We start from the raw sequence: 16,280 nt of genomic DNA on the forward strand, positions 1-16,280 counted from the left end.
ACAAAGAACGTTAGACTCTCGATTTAATAACAAAAAAAAACACCCAAAGGTTAATCGCCTCAATTACAATAATTCCCGTGTAAATCACTCTAAAAAATTTCGATGGTCCAGATCCAGGTGTGTCGTCGTCTCATCGTCGGACTCAAAGAGTACGCACCTGTTTGGAGTATGCGACATCGACCTGTGACCGTGTCCGTCCGTGGAGTGAGCGGTACGCATTTGCATATGAAAGTGTCCCCCTGTTATTTGTGCCACAATAGATTGGATTGTCCTTTGTGCGCGATGTGCGACTGTGGAATTTAACCAGGAAGCAAGTGCTTCTGGGCAGAGTGTGCGGTCATTGGGGTGATTGGTGCTTGATCTGTTCCATTTGAATGTTTAATTCGCACACAAAAATATAAATAAAAAAGTTTTAACTTTTATAAGTTTATTCAATATTAAATTTATAATTTAAATATTATAATAAAAAGGAAGAAAATTAAAGTAAAAAGAGGTGGAAGAGAGGAAGTCTTTTAACTTTTAGATAATTGTTGCTAAAATGACTCTAGAAACAATATATATAAAACAATTATAAAAACTCTTAAATCATTGATTTGTATCTGTTTATCAAATAATAAAAGATATAAATATAAAAAAAATATTTAAAGTAAAAATAGATTAAGGAAGTCTTCTAACTTTTAGATAATTATTGTTAAAGACAATATTCCTTTATTCTAAGAAAACTGAAACAATTATAAAAAATCTAAAATCATTGATTTTCATCTGTTTATCAAATAATAAATGAGATATAAATATAAAAAAGAGAATTACAGTAAAAATAAATTAAGGAAGTCTTTTAACTTTTAGATGATTATTGTTGAAATGACACCAGAGGCAATATTCCTTTATTCTCAGAAAACTGAAACAATTATAAAAACTCTGAAATCATTGATTTTCATCTGTTTATTAAATAATAAATAAAATATAAATATAAAAAAGAGAATTACAGCAAAAATAGATTAAGGAAGTCTTTTAACTTTTATATGATTATTGTTGAAATGACACCAGAGACAACATTCCTTTATTCTTAGAAAACTGAAACTATTATAAAAACTCTGAAATCATTGATTTTCATCTGTTTATTAAATAATAAATGAAATATAAATATAAAAAAGAGAATTACAGTAAAAATAGATTAAGGAAATCTTTTAACTTTTTGATGATTATTGTTGAAATGACACCAGAGGCAATATTCCTTTATTCCTAGAAAACTGAAACTATTATAAAAACTCTGAAATCATTGATTTTCATCTGTTTATTAAATAATAAATGAAATATAAATATAAAAAAGAGAATTACAGTAAAAATAGATTAAGGAAATCTTTTAACTTTTTGACGATTATTGTTGAAATGACACCAGAGGCAATATTCCTTTATTCCTAGAAAACTGAAACTATTATAAAAACTCTGAAATCATTGATTTTCATCTGTTTATTAAATAATAAATGAAATATAAATACAAAAAAGAGAATTACAGTAAAATAGATTAAGGAAGTCTTTTAACTTTTATATGATTATTGTTGAAATGACACCAGAGACAATATTCTTTTATTCTTAGAAAACTGAAACTATTATAAAAACTCTGAAATCATTGATTTTCATCTGTTTATTAAATAATAAATGAAATATAAATATAAAAAAGAGAATTACAGTAAAAATAGATTAAGGAAATCTTTTAACTTTTTGACGATTATTGTTGAAATGACACCAGAGGCAATATTCCTTTATTCCTAGAAAACTGAAACTATTATAAAAACTCTGAAATCATTGATTTTCATCTGTTTATTAAATAATAAATGAAATATAAATACAAAAAAGAGAATTACAGTAAAATAGATTAAGGAAGTCTTTTAACTTTTATATGATTATTGTTGAAATGACACCAGAGGCAATATTCCTTTATTCCTAGAAAACTGAAACTATTATAAAAACTCTGAAATCATTGATTTTCATCTGTTTATTAAATAATAAATGAAATATAAATACAAAAAAGAGAATTACAGTAAAATAGATTAAGGAAGTCTTTTAACTTTTATATGATTATTGTTGAAATGACACCAGAGACAATATTCTTTTATTCTTAGAAAACTGAAACTATTATAAAAACTCTGAAATCATTGATTTTCATCTGTTTATTAAATAATAAATGAAATATAAATATAAAAAAGAGAATTACAGTAAAAATAGATTAAGGAAATCTTTTAACTTTTTGACGATTATTGTTGAAATGACACCAGAGGCAATATTCCTTTATTCCTAGAAAACTGAAACTATTATAAAAACTCTGAAATCATTGATTTTCATCTGTTTATTAAATAATAAATGAAATATAAATACAAAAAAGAGAATTACAGTAAAATAGATTAAGGAAGTCTTTTAACTTTTATATGATTATTGTTGAAATGACACCAGAGACAATATTCTTTTATTCTTAGAAAACTGAAACTATTATAAAAACTCTGAAATCATTGATTTTCATCTGTTTATTAAATAATAAATGAAATATAAATATAAAAAAGAGAATTACAGTAAAAATAGATTAAGGAAATCTTTTAACTTTTTGACGATTATTGTTGAAATGACACCAGAGGCAATATTCCTTTATTCCTAGAAAACTGAAACTATTATAAAAACTCTGAAATCATTGATTTTCATCTGTTTATTAAATAATAAATGAAATATAAATACAAAAAAGAGAATTACAGTAAAATAGATTAAGGAAGTCTTTTAACTTTTATATGATTATTGTTGAAATGACACCAGAGACAATATTCTTTTATTCTTAGAAAACTGAAACTATTATAAAAACTCTGAAATCATTGATTTTCATCTGTTTATTAAATAATAAATGAAATATAAATATAAAAAAGAGAATTACAGTAAAAATAGATTAAGGAAATCTTTTAACTTTTTGACGATTATTGTTGAAATGACACCAGAGGCAATATTCCTTTATTCCTAGAAAACTGAAACTATTATAAAAACTCTGAAATCATTGATTTTCATCTGTTTATTAAATAATAAATGAAATATAAATACAAAAAAGAGAATTACAGTAAAATAGATTAAGGAAGTCTTTTAACTTTTATATGATTATTGTTGAAATGACACCAGAGACAATATTCTTTTATTCTTAGAAAACTGAAACTATTATAAAAACTCTGAAATCATTGATTTTCATCTGTTTATTAAATAATAAATGAAATATAAATATAAAAAAGAGAATTACAATAAAAATAGGTTAAGGAAGTCTTTTAACTTTTATATGATTATTGTTGAAATGACACCAGAGTCAATATTCCTTTATTCTTAGAAAACTGAAACTATTATAAAAACTCTGAAATCATTGACTTTCATCTGTTTATTAAATAATAAATGAAATATAAATATAAAAAAGAGAATTACAGTAAAAATAGATTAAGGAAATCTTTTAACTTTTTGATGATTATTGTTGAAATGACACCAGAGGCAATATTCCTTTATTCTCAGAAAACTGAAACAATTATAAAAACTCTGAAATCATTGATTTTCATCTGTTTATTAAATAATAAATGAAATATAAATACAAAAAAGAGAATTACAGTAAAAATAGATTAAGGAAGTCTTTTAACTTTTATATGATTATTGTTGAAATGACACCAGAGACAATATTCCTTTATTCTCAGAAAACTGAAACAATTATAAAATCTCTGAAATCATTGATTTTCATCTGTTTATTAAATAATAAATGAAATATAAATATAAAAAAGAGAATTACAATAAAAATAGGTTAAGGAAGTCTTTTAACTTTTATATGATTATTGTTGAAATGACACCAGAGACAATATTCCTTTATTCTTAGAAAACTGAAACTATTATAAAAACTCTGAAATCATTGATTTTCATCTGTTTATTGAATAATAAATGAAATATAAATATAAAAAAGAGAATTACAGTAAAAATAGATTAAGGAAGTCTTTTAACTTTTATATGATTATTGTTGAAATGACACCAGAGACAATATTCCTTTATTCCTAGAAAACTGAAACTATTATAAAAACTCTGAAATCATTGACTTTCATCTGTTTATTAAATAATAAATGAAATATAAATATAAAAAAGAGAATTACAGTAAAAATAGATTAAGTAAATCTTTTAACTTTTTGATGATTATTGTTGAAATGACACCAGAGGCAATATTCCTTTATTCCTAGAAAACTGAAACTATTATAAAAACTCTGAAATCATTGATTTTCATCTGTTTATTAAATAATAAATGAAATATAAATACAAAAAAGAGAATTACAGTAAAATAGATTAAGGAAGTCTTTTAACTTTTATATGATTATTGTTGAAATGACACCAGAGACAATATTCTTTTATTCTTAGAAAACTGAAACTATTATAAAAACTCTGAAATCATTGATTTTCATCTGTTTATTAAATAATAAATGAAATATAAATATAAAAAAGAGAATTACAGTAAAAATAGATTAAGGAAATCTTTTAACTTTTTGACGATTATTGTTGAAATGACACCAGAGGCAATATTCCTTTATTCCTAGAAAACTGAAACTATTATAAAAACTCTGAAATCATTGATTTTCATCTGTTTATTAAATAATAAATGAAATATAAATACAAAAAAGAGAATTACAGTAAAATAGATTAAGGAAGTCTTTTAACTTTTAGATGATTATTGTTGAAATGACACCAGAGACAATATTCTTTTATTCTTAGAAAACTGAAACTATTATAAAAACTCTGAAATCATTGATTTTCATCTGTTTATTAAATAATAAATGAAATATAAATATAAAAAAGAGAATTACAGTAAAAATAGATTAAGGAAATCTTTTAACTTTTTGATGATTATTGTTGAAATGACACCAGAGGCAATATTCCTTTATTCTCAGAAAACTGAAACAATTATAAAAACTCTGAAATCATTGATTTTCATCTGTTTATTAAATAATAAATGAAATATAAATAAAAAAAGAGAATTACAGTAAAAATAGATTAAGGAAGTCTTTTAACTTTTATATGATTATTGTTGAAATGACACCAGAGACAATATTCCTTTATTCCTAGAAAACTGGAACTATTATAAAAACTCTGAAATCATTGATTTTCATCTGTTTATTAAATAATAAATGAAATATAAATATAAAAAAGAGAATTACAGTAAAAATAGATTAAGGAAGTCTTTTAACTTTTATATGATTATTGTTGAAATGACACCAGAGACAATATTCCTTTATTCCTAAAAAACTGAAACTATTATACAAACTCTGAAATCATTGATTTTCATCTGTTTATTAAATAATAAATGAAATATAAATACAAAAAAGAGAATTACAGTAAAAATAGATTAAGGAAGTCTTTTAACTTTTATATGATTATTGTTGAAATGACACCAGAGACAATATTCCTTTATTCTCAGAAAACTGAAACAATTATAAAATCTCTGAAATCATTGATTTTCATCTGTTTATTAAATAATAAATGAAATATAAATATAAAAAAGAGAATTACAATAAAAATAGGTTAAGGAAGTCTTTTAACTTTTATATGATTATTGTTGAAATGACACCAGAGACAATATTCCTTTATTCTTAGAAAACTGAAACTATTATAAAAACTCTGAAATCATTGATTTTCATCTGTTTATTGAATAATAAATGAAATATAAATATAAAAAAGAGAATTACAGTAAAAATAGATTAAGGAAGTCTTTTAACTTTTATATGATTATTGTTGAAATGACACCAGAGACAATATTCCTTTATTCCTAGAAAACTGAAACTATTATAAAAACTCTGAAATCATTGACTTTCATCTGTTTATTAAATAATAAATGAAATATAAATATAAAAAAGAGAATTACAGTAAAAATAGATTAAGTAAATCTTTTAACTTTTTGATGATTATTGTTGAAATGACACCAGAGGCAATATTCATTTATTCTCAGAAAACTAAAACAATTATAAAATCTCTGAAATCATTGATTTTCATCTGTTTATCAAATAATAAATGAGACATAAATATAAAAAAGAGAATTACAGTAAAAATAGATTAAGGAAGTCTTTTAACTTTTAGATGATTATGGTTGAAAAGACACTAGAGATAATATTCCTTTATTCTCATAAAACTAAAACAATTATAAAAACTCATGGAAAATGGAGCTTCAGATTTTTCAATATTTAAATAATTATGAAAAGTTAATTAATGATATTAATGTATTCAAAGAAGTTGTTGGTATAAAAACTAAGCTAATATTTTTCAAAATGTTGAATTATTAATTATATTAATTTTTTTAAGTAAAAAAGCTAATTGATTATCATGTTTTACCGTTTGTTAATATTAAATGTAATTTGTTAAAAATGTAAAATTAATAATAAATTATAAATTTAATAAATTATACGATTATGACGTTTGTTGTTTATTTCTGTTTTAATTAAAAATTTTAATTAATTACTGTGTTTTTTGGTTAAAAACCGGTGGCTGACACTTCTAGCTAAAAGTTAAGTTTAGTTTAGTTTAGTTTAGCTGTGCTTAGCTTAGCTTAGCTTAGGTTAGTTTAGTTTAGTTTAAATTAAATAAATGTAATTTAGTTTAACTTAACCCAATTTAATTTGATTTAATTTAAGTCTATCTAACGTCACTTTATGCACTAAAAAAAAAACAGATTACTTATAAACATATTTAATAAGTCAAGTTAAATTCGTAACACAATCAAAAAAAACAAATTTAATATAGCCAACGTAATTTCGTAATGCGTCTGCCAGCAATTAAGTGCACGCCACATGAATTATGCAATTATATTAATGTAGTTTAAACACATGTTTATCTTTAAACATTTATATAAACTTTAACTTCCTCTTTGATCTGTTCGAACGACAGTTGAGTTTTGGACAATGGCAATTCGAATATCATTCCTTAGGTATAAAAATCCAACCCTCTTTGAAGGCAAAAGGGGGGGACGCCATTATGTAAATCAAACTCATTAATTTTAATTTTTATCCATATGCGAACAATTCGTTCGTAATTTATACGGGATGACTTTCAAGTTTTTTTCTTATTATTCATGTGTCCGACAACCCTTTTTCATTCCGTTGCACAATTTGGTGTCTTGTCAACGGGGTTAGGGGTTGATTTCTTGAAGGGAACTGAATATCAAATCTATGTTCAAAATTTATGTAAATAAAACGTTTTACAATTTTGTGCTTAAATTAATTATTTCATAATCACCCCTAAATTAAATCAAATTTTTAAACAACTTGATCCCAATTTGACTCCTTTTCAAGAAATTCTAATCAATCATCTGAAAGGGGTGTTTTTTAGGATCAATGGTTCAATTTATTGGGACCAGGTTGATTTTGCATGAGTTGCAAAATGACTTAACGGCTCTAGTTGATTCACTTCGATGAGTAATTTAACATCATTACAATATAAAAATTTTATGAAATAACGCTTAGTCACCATTCAGGTGTAAATCTTTTATATTTTGAGAAGAAAGAAAGAACCCGGCTGTTTTTTGGATCAAAGAAAGAGTAATTTATTTATGTCCATATTGATAACTAATTTGATTTTATGACTTCCATTTCTAAATTATAGCAAACCAAAGTTCTCCCTGATGATTTTTCAACGTTGTGACCAATGACACGAAAGGTTCCGATAGGCAAAACTTCAGCCACCAATATTGTTCTGAAGTCCAATTTGTAGTCTTTAATATAGTAGTTACCCTAAAATAAAAAACAACAATAAAGAAATCAAATATCAGTGAATCAGAGTAACAAACCTTTGGAATTGGACAAGTACCAGGAAGGATTTTGGCAATCCTGAACAACTCATTCCCAAATGGGCCTAAGAAGGTCTTGACGAAGTAGCACATGCCAAACTTCCCTTCTGAAAACTTGTCGAATTTCTTGTCATCCCTCGACACATAAAACACCAAATTCGCCTAAAATTGGTCACATTTATTAAAGGGAAGTGGTGTAAATTGAAAAATTTGTTAATACAACAACATTATCGCCCCAGGGCTCAGTTATGGTGATGTTGGCAGTCAAATGCTGGAAGCCCCCCTTGTTGGTGACAGAGGCGTAAAATTTCGTCTGGTAATTCTTCTCCAATTCACACATTTCCGCCTTCCTGATGATCATTTGTTTCATCGCCAACTGGAGAACTCACGAACGTGTATGAGATTAAAATACATCAACTGGCACGATCAAACTTACGGACGACGTGGCCAAAATGAGTGAAATTAGCAAACGTACCACCAACATGTCACCGACACGAACCATTTGTATTTAAATGGTACAAAACTCGTAACAATGGACCTCTAATCTGATTAAAATAATATCATGCGAGACTCATTTGGCCAATTATTGGTAATTATTCGTGGGATGAATTTTAATTTTGATATGTATCAGTAAATTTTTTCATAACTGGTTCAATTTCTAGTTTATTTATTTTCATTTGTATGTTTTTTTTAAATGATAATACACAACATTTCAAATTTATTATTATCAAATTATTATTATTTATTATAATTTATTATTAACAAATTTACTAACTTAACTTTATACAATTTATATTTCATAAATTATTGTTCAGTGTAATTAATTAATTTACAGTTTATTAGGTAAAATTATTCAATTTAAAATTCTGAAATTCATTTACTATTTATCAGTGTATAATAAATTTTCAAATTTACTATTGTTCATTTTGAAATATTTTACTGTAAATTAATTATAAATTATGTTATTCTGACTTTTATTTCTTGATTTCTTCAGTTTACAATATTTTAATTTATTATTTTTAACATAAAATACTCCAATTTATTCATTAATTAGTGCAGTCTTTAATTTATAAACAATATTTTAATTTATTATGGTATTTTAGCATAAAAATCTTCTGTTTCGTGTTGTTTGTTTGTTCATTCTTTAATTACTGTTTATTAAGTAAAATTATTCATTTTAAAATACTAAAACTCAATTCAATTCACTCATTTACAACTTATCAGTATAATTAGAGAATTTGCAAATTTAAAATTGTTCATTTTGTTTTATTTTAATGTAAAATTCATTAATTTAATATCAATTTAATTATTTTAATATTCATTCCATAATTTCTTCTGTTAACAATATTATAATTTATCACTTTTAATATAAAATTTTTTGTTTCTTAATTTTTGTACGTTTAATTTACAATTTATTAATTAATTTGTATAGTATGTCTTTAATTTACAGTTTATTAAGAAAAATTATTCATTTTAAAATACTGAAATTCAATTCAATTAATTCATTTACATCTTATCTGTGTATAATTATTGAATGTTCACATTTAAAATTATGCAATTTGTATTATTTTAATGTAAAATTAATTAATTTTGTATCAATTTAATTATTTTAATGTTCATTTCTTAATTTATTCTGATAACAATATTTTAATTTATTATTTTTAACATAAAATTCTTATGTTTCTTAATTTTTATACGTTTAATTTACAATTTATTAATTAATTTGTGTAGTGTATGTCTTTAATTTACTGTTTATTAAGTAAAATTATTCATTTTAAAATACTGAAATTCAATTCAATTCATTCATTTACATCTTATCAGTGTATAATTATTGAATGTTCACATTTAAAATTGTTCATTTTGTATTATTTTAATGTAAAATTCATTAATTTAGTATCAATTTAATTATTTTATTGTTCATTTCTTAATTTATTCTGATAACAATATTTTAATTTATTATTTTTAACATAAAATTCTTCTGTTTCTTAATTTTTGTACGTTTAATTTACAATTTATTAATTAATTTGTGTTGTATATGTCTTTAATTTACTGATTATTAAGTAAAATTATTCATTTTAAAATACTGAAATTCAATTCAATTCATTCATTTACAACTTATCAGTGTATAATTATTGAATGTTCACATTTAAAATTATTCATTTTGTATTATTTTAATGTAAAATTCATTAATTTAGTATCAATTTAATTATTTTATTGTTCTTTTCTTAATTTATTCTGATAACAATATTTTAATTTATTATTTTTAACATAAAATTCTTGTTTCTTAATTTTTGTACGTTTAATTTACAATTTATTAATTAATTTGTGTTGTATATGTCTTTAATTTACTGATTATTAAGTAAAATTATTCATTTTAAAATACTGAAATTCAATTCAATTCATTCATTTACAACTTATCAGTGTATAATTATTGAATGTTCACATTTAAAATTGTTAATTTTGTATTATTTTAATGTAAAATTCATTAATTTAGTATCAATTTAATTATTTTATTTATTCTAATAACAATATTTTAATTTATTATTTTTAACATAAAATTCTTCTATTTCTTAATTTTTATACGTTTAATTTACAATTTATTAATTAATTTGTGTAGTGTATGTCTTTAATTTACTGTTTATTAAGTAAAATTATTCATTTTAAAATACTGAAATTCAATTCAATTCATTCATTTACAACTTATCAGTGTATAATTATTGAATGTTCACATTTAAAATTGTTCATTTTGTATTATTTTAATGTAAAATTCATTAATTTAGTATCAATTTAATTATTTTACTTATTCTAATAACAATATTTTAATTTATTATTTTTAACATAAAATTCTTCTATTTCTTAATTTTTATACGTTTAATTTACAATTTATTAATTAATTTGTGTAGTGTATGTCTTTAATTTACTGTTTATTAAGTAAAATTATTCATTTTAAAATACTGAAATTCAATTCAATTCATTCATTTACAACTTATCAGTGTATAATTATTGAATGTTCACATTTAAAATTGTTCATTTTGTATTATTTTAATGTAAAATTCATTAATTTAGTATCAATTTAATTATTTTATTTATTCTAATAACAATATTTTAATTTATTATTTTTAACATAAAATTCTTCTGTTTCTTAATTTTTATACGTTTAATTTACAATTTATTAATTAATTTGTGTAGTGTATGTTTTTAATTTACTGTTTATTAAGTAAAATTATTCATTTTAAAATACTGAAATTCAATTCAATTAATTCATTTACATCTTATCTGTGTATAATTATTGAATGTTCACATTTAAAATTGTTAATTTTGTATTATTTTAATGTAAAATTCATTAATTTAGTATCAATTTAATTATTTTATTTATTCTAATAACAATATTTTAATTTATTATTTTTAACATAAAATTCTTCTATTTCTTAATTTTTATACGTTTAATTTACAATTTATTAATTAATTTGTGTAGTGTATGTCTTTAATTTACTGTTTATTAAGTAAAATTATTCATTTTAAAATACTGAAATTCAATTCAATTCATTCATTTACAACTTATCAGTGTATAATTATTGAATGTTCACATTTAAAATTGTTCATTTTGTATTATTTTAATGTAAAATTCATTAATTTAGTATCAATTTAATTATTTTATTGTTCTTTTCTTAATTTATTCTGATAACAATATTTTAATTTATTATTTTTAACATAAAATTCTTCTGTTTCTTAATTTTTATACGTTTAATTTACAATTTATTAATTAATTTGTGTAGTGTATGTCTTTAATTTACTGTTTATTAAGTAAAATTATTCATTTTAAAATACTGAAATTCAATTCAATTCATTCATTTATAACTTACCAGTGTATAATTATTGAATTTTCAAATTTAAAATTATTCATTTTGTATTATTTTAATGTAAAATTCATTAATTTAGTATCAATTTAATTATTTTAATGCTCATTCCTTAATTTCTTCTGTGAACAATATTTTAATTTATTATTTTTAACATAAAATTCTTCTGTAAATTTTTATAAGTTTAATTTATAATTTATCACTTAATTTGTCTAGTATAAATATTTAATTTATAGTTTATTAACTTAAAATACTGATATTTTTTAATTCAGTTATTGAGTTATTAAGTTTATTTTACAATTTATTTTACACATTTTTCAGTTGGTAATTAACTATATTTTATTAATTTTGGCAATTACTAATAAAGTATAAATTCTTACTAACAAAATTTTAAAAATACTATTGTGATATTTCTTGCCATTATTAAATAAAACAAATAATTTAAAGAAACTTCAACGAAACTCCCGTCCGCAAAGTGGAAGTCTCGTGTGCAGATGTGGCGGCGCACGATTATTGATCAAACGGCTTTTGAACTAGGCGAGTCTGCAGCATCACTCGGGGGCGTCCATCTGTACCGTATTCCGCCCGTCCCAAAGTCGCCCAAAAATGCACTCGAACCGCCGAAACACCCCGAAAATCGACCCCGTAAAACGTGAACGTTCGTTTAACCGTTTGTGAAGGTGCGAAAGGCTAAGATGAGGTCGACGTGGAAGTGGATTTTGTGTATATTTTTGATTTTGTTCGTGCAGTTCTGCTTATGCAATCCGGACGCCAAACGTCTCTACGACGATTTGCTGAGCAATTATAACAGACTGATTCGGCCAGTTAGTAATAACACTGATACGGTTTTAGTCAAATTAGGATTAAGGTTGTCGCAACTTATAGAATTAGTAAGTTATTCGCCTAATTTATTAAGTTATTTAATTGAGTAAACTGTTTCAGAATTTAAAAGATCAAATTTTAACTACAAACGTATGGTTAGAACATGTAAGTACTCTTATTTATCATAAAACAACACTTATAAGTCGCATTTATATAAAAAACAATTAATTTAATTAATTGATTTATTTAAATTTGTTATTTAAAGGAGTGGCAAGATCATAAATTTATGTGGGATCCACAAGAATATGGAGGTGTTACTGAATTATATGTTCCATCTGAACATATATGGTTGCCAGACATTGTTTTATACAATAAGTAAGTACAATTATAAAATTACTAAAAACTGGTGCATGCACCATAATTTTAAAACACATGCCCATTTAAAATAATGGTGAATGCGCAACTTTACTTAACTATTAAAATAATAAACCAGAACATATAAATAAATTGAAAATTGAAATATTTAAGCATCAAAATCTATAATCAATTTAAATTCATATTATTATGGGAGATAATTGTTAAAGATATTTCTTTTAATAAATTAAAACGAAAATCAAAAAATATATATTTTGAAAATTCAGTAACTAATTTATTAATTTTAATTGGCATTAAAATTTATAACTAATAGTGGTCCATCTGACCATATATGGTTTCCAGACATTGTTTTATACAATAAGTAAGTACAATCATAAAATTATTAAAAACTGGCGCATTCACCATATTTATAAAAACCGATTGTTATTTAAAAATATGGTGAATGCGTCACTTCACTTAACTGTTAAAATAATAAACCAGCATTAAATAAATAAATATAATATAATTAATTTAAGTTTAAAAACAAATTGAAATATTATGAGAGATAATTATTAAAGACATACGTTTTAAAAAATGAAAAGGTAAATCAAAAAATATAAATTTTGAAAATTGAGTAACTAATTCATTATTTGGCATTAAAATTTATTATTAACAGTGTAGAAATTAATATTGTGGGAGACAATTATTGAATATAATTGTTTTAAAAGGTAAATCAAAATAAATACATTTTGAAAATTGAGTGACAAATTTATTAATTGGCATTAATTTTTATAATTAATTGTGTTAAATTTAATATTATTGGAAATAATTGAAATTTATTTAATTGATTTTTGAACTTTAAAATTATTATATTGTAAAAAAAATTGTAGAACAAAGGTAAATCAAAAAATATAAATTTTGAAAATTGAGTAACTAATTCATTATTTAACATTAAAACAAACATTATTAACAGAGTAGAAATTAATATTGTGGGGGATAATTATTAAATAAGGTTTTAAAAGGTAAATCAAAATAAAAACATTTTGAAAATTGAGTAACTAATTTTATAATTATTTGTGTTGAATTTAATATTATGGGAAATAATTATTATTAAAAAAAAATTATAAGAAAAAACAAAAAACATAAACAATTTGAAAATGAATTAATTGATTTTTGAACTAAAAATTCTAGAGCAAATCTAAAATTATTAAAAAAAATCTTTGTAGTGCTGATGGAGAGTACGTCGTCACCACAATGACGAAGGCAGTACTAAGACATACTGGAAAAGTGTTATGGACTCCCCCAGCAATTTTCAAATCATCTTGTGAAATCGATGTCAGATACTTCCCTTTTGACCAACAGACATGCTTCATGAAATTCGGGTCTTGGACATACGATGGAAATCAGGTACTATCTATTATTTTAGTCTTCTGAGTTGTTTCTTTATTGCCTTTTTATCTACAGATTGATTTGAAGCATATCAATCAAAAATTCGGGGAGGACAAGGTCGAAGTGGGAATTGATCTAAGGGAATATTATCCCAGTGTGGAATGGGATATTTTGGGTGTTCCTGCTGAAAGACACGAGAAGTATTATCCTTGTTGTGCCGAACCATATCCAGGTAAATATTTTCTGTCAAAAATTTCTTTGATTATACCATAACTTTTTAGATATATTCTTCAACATAACATTGAGAAGAAAGACGCTTTTCTACACGGTAAATTTGATAGTGCCCTGCGTGGGCATCTCCTACCTCTCGGTACTAGTGTTCTATTTACCCGCCGATTCCGGGGAAAAAATCGCCTTGTGCATCAACATCCTCCTATCGCAAACCATGTTCTTCCTCCTCATCTCCGAAATCATCCCATCCACCTCCCTCGCCCTGCCGCTGCTGGGCAAGTACATCCTGTTCACCATGGTGATGGTGGCGTTCTCCGTAGTCATCACGATCATAATCCTGAACGTCCACTATCGCAAGCCCAGCACCCACAAGATGGCGCCGTGGGTGCGCAACTTCTTCATCAAGAGCGTACCGAAGCTGCTCCTGATGAGGGTGCCGAAGGACTTGCTGACCGAGCTGGCCGCCAACAAAATACCGGGCAATCGATTGCTGATGAAGAAGCGGGAGCTGGACGCCATGCCCTCGACCGGCTCGTCCAGCACCTCGTCCTCGAGCTCCAGCCGGAACCGGGCCAGCGGGTGCAACGGACTGCACTCCGCATCCACAACGAACAGGCTAAGGAGCTTCGCCGGCACGCTAGGAGGACGACTGGGCTACAACGGGCTGCCGTCGGTGTTCTCCGGACTGGACGAGAGCGACTCGGGCACCAGGAAGAAGTACCCGTTCGAACTGGAAAAAGCAATACACAACGTCATGTTCATCCAGCACCACATCCAAAGGCAGGATCAGTTCAATGCGGTACGTTGGAGTCACCTAAGTGAGTTATGGAGGTTATGTGAGTTTGATTGCAGGAAGATCAAGACTGGGGGTTCGTGGCCATGGTGCTTGATAGGCTGTTCCTATGGATTTTCATCATCACATCGATCTCGGGCACCATCACGATCTTGTGCGAAGCCCCCGCTTTATACGACGACACCAAACCCATCGACATGGAGCTGTCTTCCGTTGCTCAACAACAATTTCTACCCGAACTAGAATACTAACTAATTGTTACAGCAATAATCAATCATGTTATCCTAGCGTTTTAATAAATAAATCGTACATTACCCACTTTTTTATTAAAAAATTAAACCAGACACAGCCAAGGGCCAAACTCATTTAAGTCTCAACAATAAAGGCGATGAACAATCACTTGTAAGGAAGCTCGTTGCGGCTCAAAATCTTTAATGTGTTATCATGTTAAAAAGGCTGATCGTGAGACGTGGGTCGACGCACAATGGACCTTGGAGAATTTAAATTACACCAACATGCTGAAAGTGGCTATTTTATTTCGTTTTCCAGGCAATATTTCGTCGTCATTGTGTTCCAAGTGGTTTTGAAATAAAAGTGTGGTTATGGTTTTGCCCTTGAGTGACATTGTCAATTAACCTCACAGAATAGTTTTGGAGTTTAAGTGATAATCATAATGAATAATGAATCGTATATGGGCTGTCGAACTGAAATTCATATATATGGCAATTTTGAACCACCTCAAAAAACATTCTACATTTTTGGATTTTTGGAAGTACTAATTTTGATTCGATGTTTTATACGGGTAAGTAAGGGATGTATGTATATTTATATTCTGAAATGACATTGAAACTAAAGATATTTTGTTGTTCTATTTATTTAAATTCATTTTCAAAAGTTGGGGACACTGAGCTGGTATGAGGAGGTCCCCTTTATTTGTACTTGATTGTATTATTTTATTTTTTTTTTCTTCTCTCCAATTACCACCGGCATTTAGTGGTACCCAACATAGACTAAC

General features: G+C 25.2%; 2 protein-coding genes across 2 annotated transcripts; one reads left to right on the forward strand and one right to left on the reverse strand.

The window, feature by feature from the left end:
• Positions 1 to 7,598: 7,598 nt before the first annotated feature.
• LOC126265562 (uncharacterized) lies at positions 7,599 to 8,321 on the reverse strand. Its single transcript, XM_049967391.1, has 4 exons — positions 8,256 to 8,321; positions 8,040 to 8,195; positions 7,820 to 7,981; positions 7,599 to 7,763 (listed from the first exon to the last, which is right to left on the reverse strand). The coding sequence occupies exons 1-4, from the start codon at positions 8,319 to 8,321 to the stop codon at positions 7,599 to 7,601; spliced, it is 549 nt and encodes a 182-aa protein (XP_049823348.1).
• Positions 8,322 to 12,208: 3,887 nt separating this feature from the next.
• LOC109604505 (acetylcholine receptor subunit alpha-like 2) lies at positions 12,209 to 15,849 on the forward strand. Its single transcript, XM_020021041.2, has 7 exons — positions 12,209 to 12,566; positions 12,619 to 12,663; positions 12,764 to 12,873; positions 14,079 to 14,259; positions 14,317 to 14,473; positions 14,523 to 15,271; positions 15,325 to 15,849. The coding sequence occupies exons 1-7, from the start codon at positions 12,372 to 12,374 to the stop codon at positions 15,514 to 15,516; spliced, it is 1,629 nt and encodes a 542-aa protein (XP_019876600.1). The 5' UTR covers positions 12,209 to 12,371; the 3' UTR covers positions 15,517 to 15,849.
• Positions 15,850 to 16,280: the final 431 nt, after the last annotated feature.

Source organism: Aethina tumida, chromosome 5 (genome assembly GCF_024364675.1).
Source record: "Aethina tumida isolate Nest 87 chromosome 5, icAetTumi1.1, whole genome shotgun sequence".
Lineage (NCBI taxonomy): Eukaryota > Metazoa > Arthropoda > Insecta > Coleoptera > Nitidulidae > Aethina > Aethina tumida.

Bases quoted from the DNA above. Each gene is read 5' to 3' on its own strand.
- LOC109604505 (XM_020021041.2), top strand. From the start codon at position 12,372: ATGAGGTCGACGTGGAAGTGGATTTTGTGTATATTTTTGATTTTGTTC. The intron at 14,474-14,522 runs GTAAATATTTTC...ATAACTTTTTAG, and splicing joins TTGTGCCGAACCATATCCAG to ATATATTCTTCAACATAACA. The intron at 15,272-15,324 runs GTACGTTGGAGT...GTTTGATTGCAG, and splicing joins GGCAGGATCAGTTCAATGCG to GAAGATCAAGACTGGGGGTT.
- LOC126265562 (XM_049967391.1), bottom strand. From the start codon at position 8,321: ATGGTTCGTGTCGGTGACATGTTGGTGGTACGTTTGCTAATTTCACTC. The intron at 8,196-8,255 runs GTAAGTTTGATC...TGAGTTCTCCAG, and splicing joins TCATTTTGGCCACGTCGTCC to TTGGCGATGAAACAAATGAT. The intron at 7,764-7,819 runs GTTTGTTACTCT...TTTTTATTTTAG, and splicing joins GTACTTGTCCAATTCCAAAG to GGTAACTACTATATTAAAGA.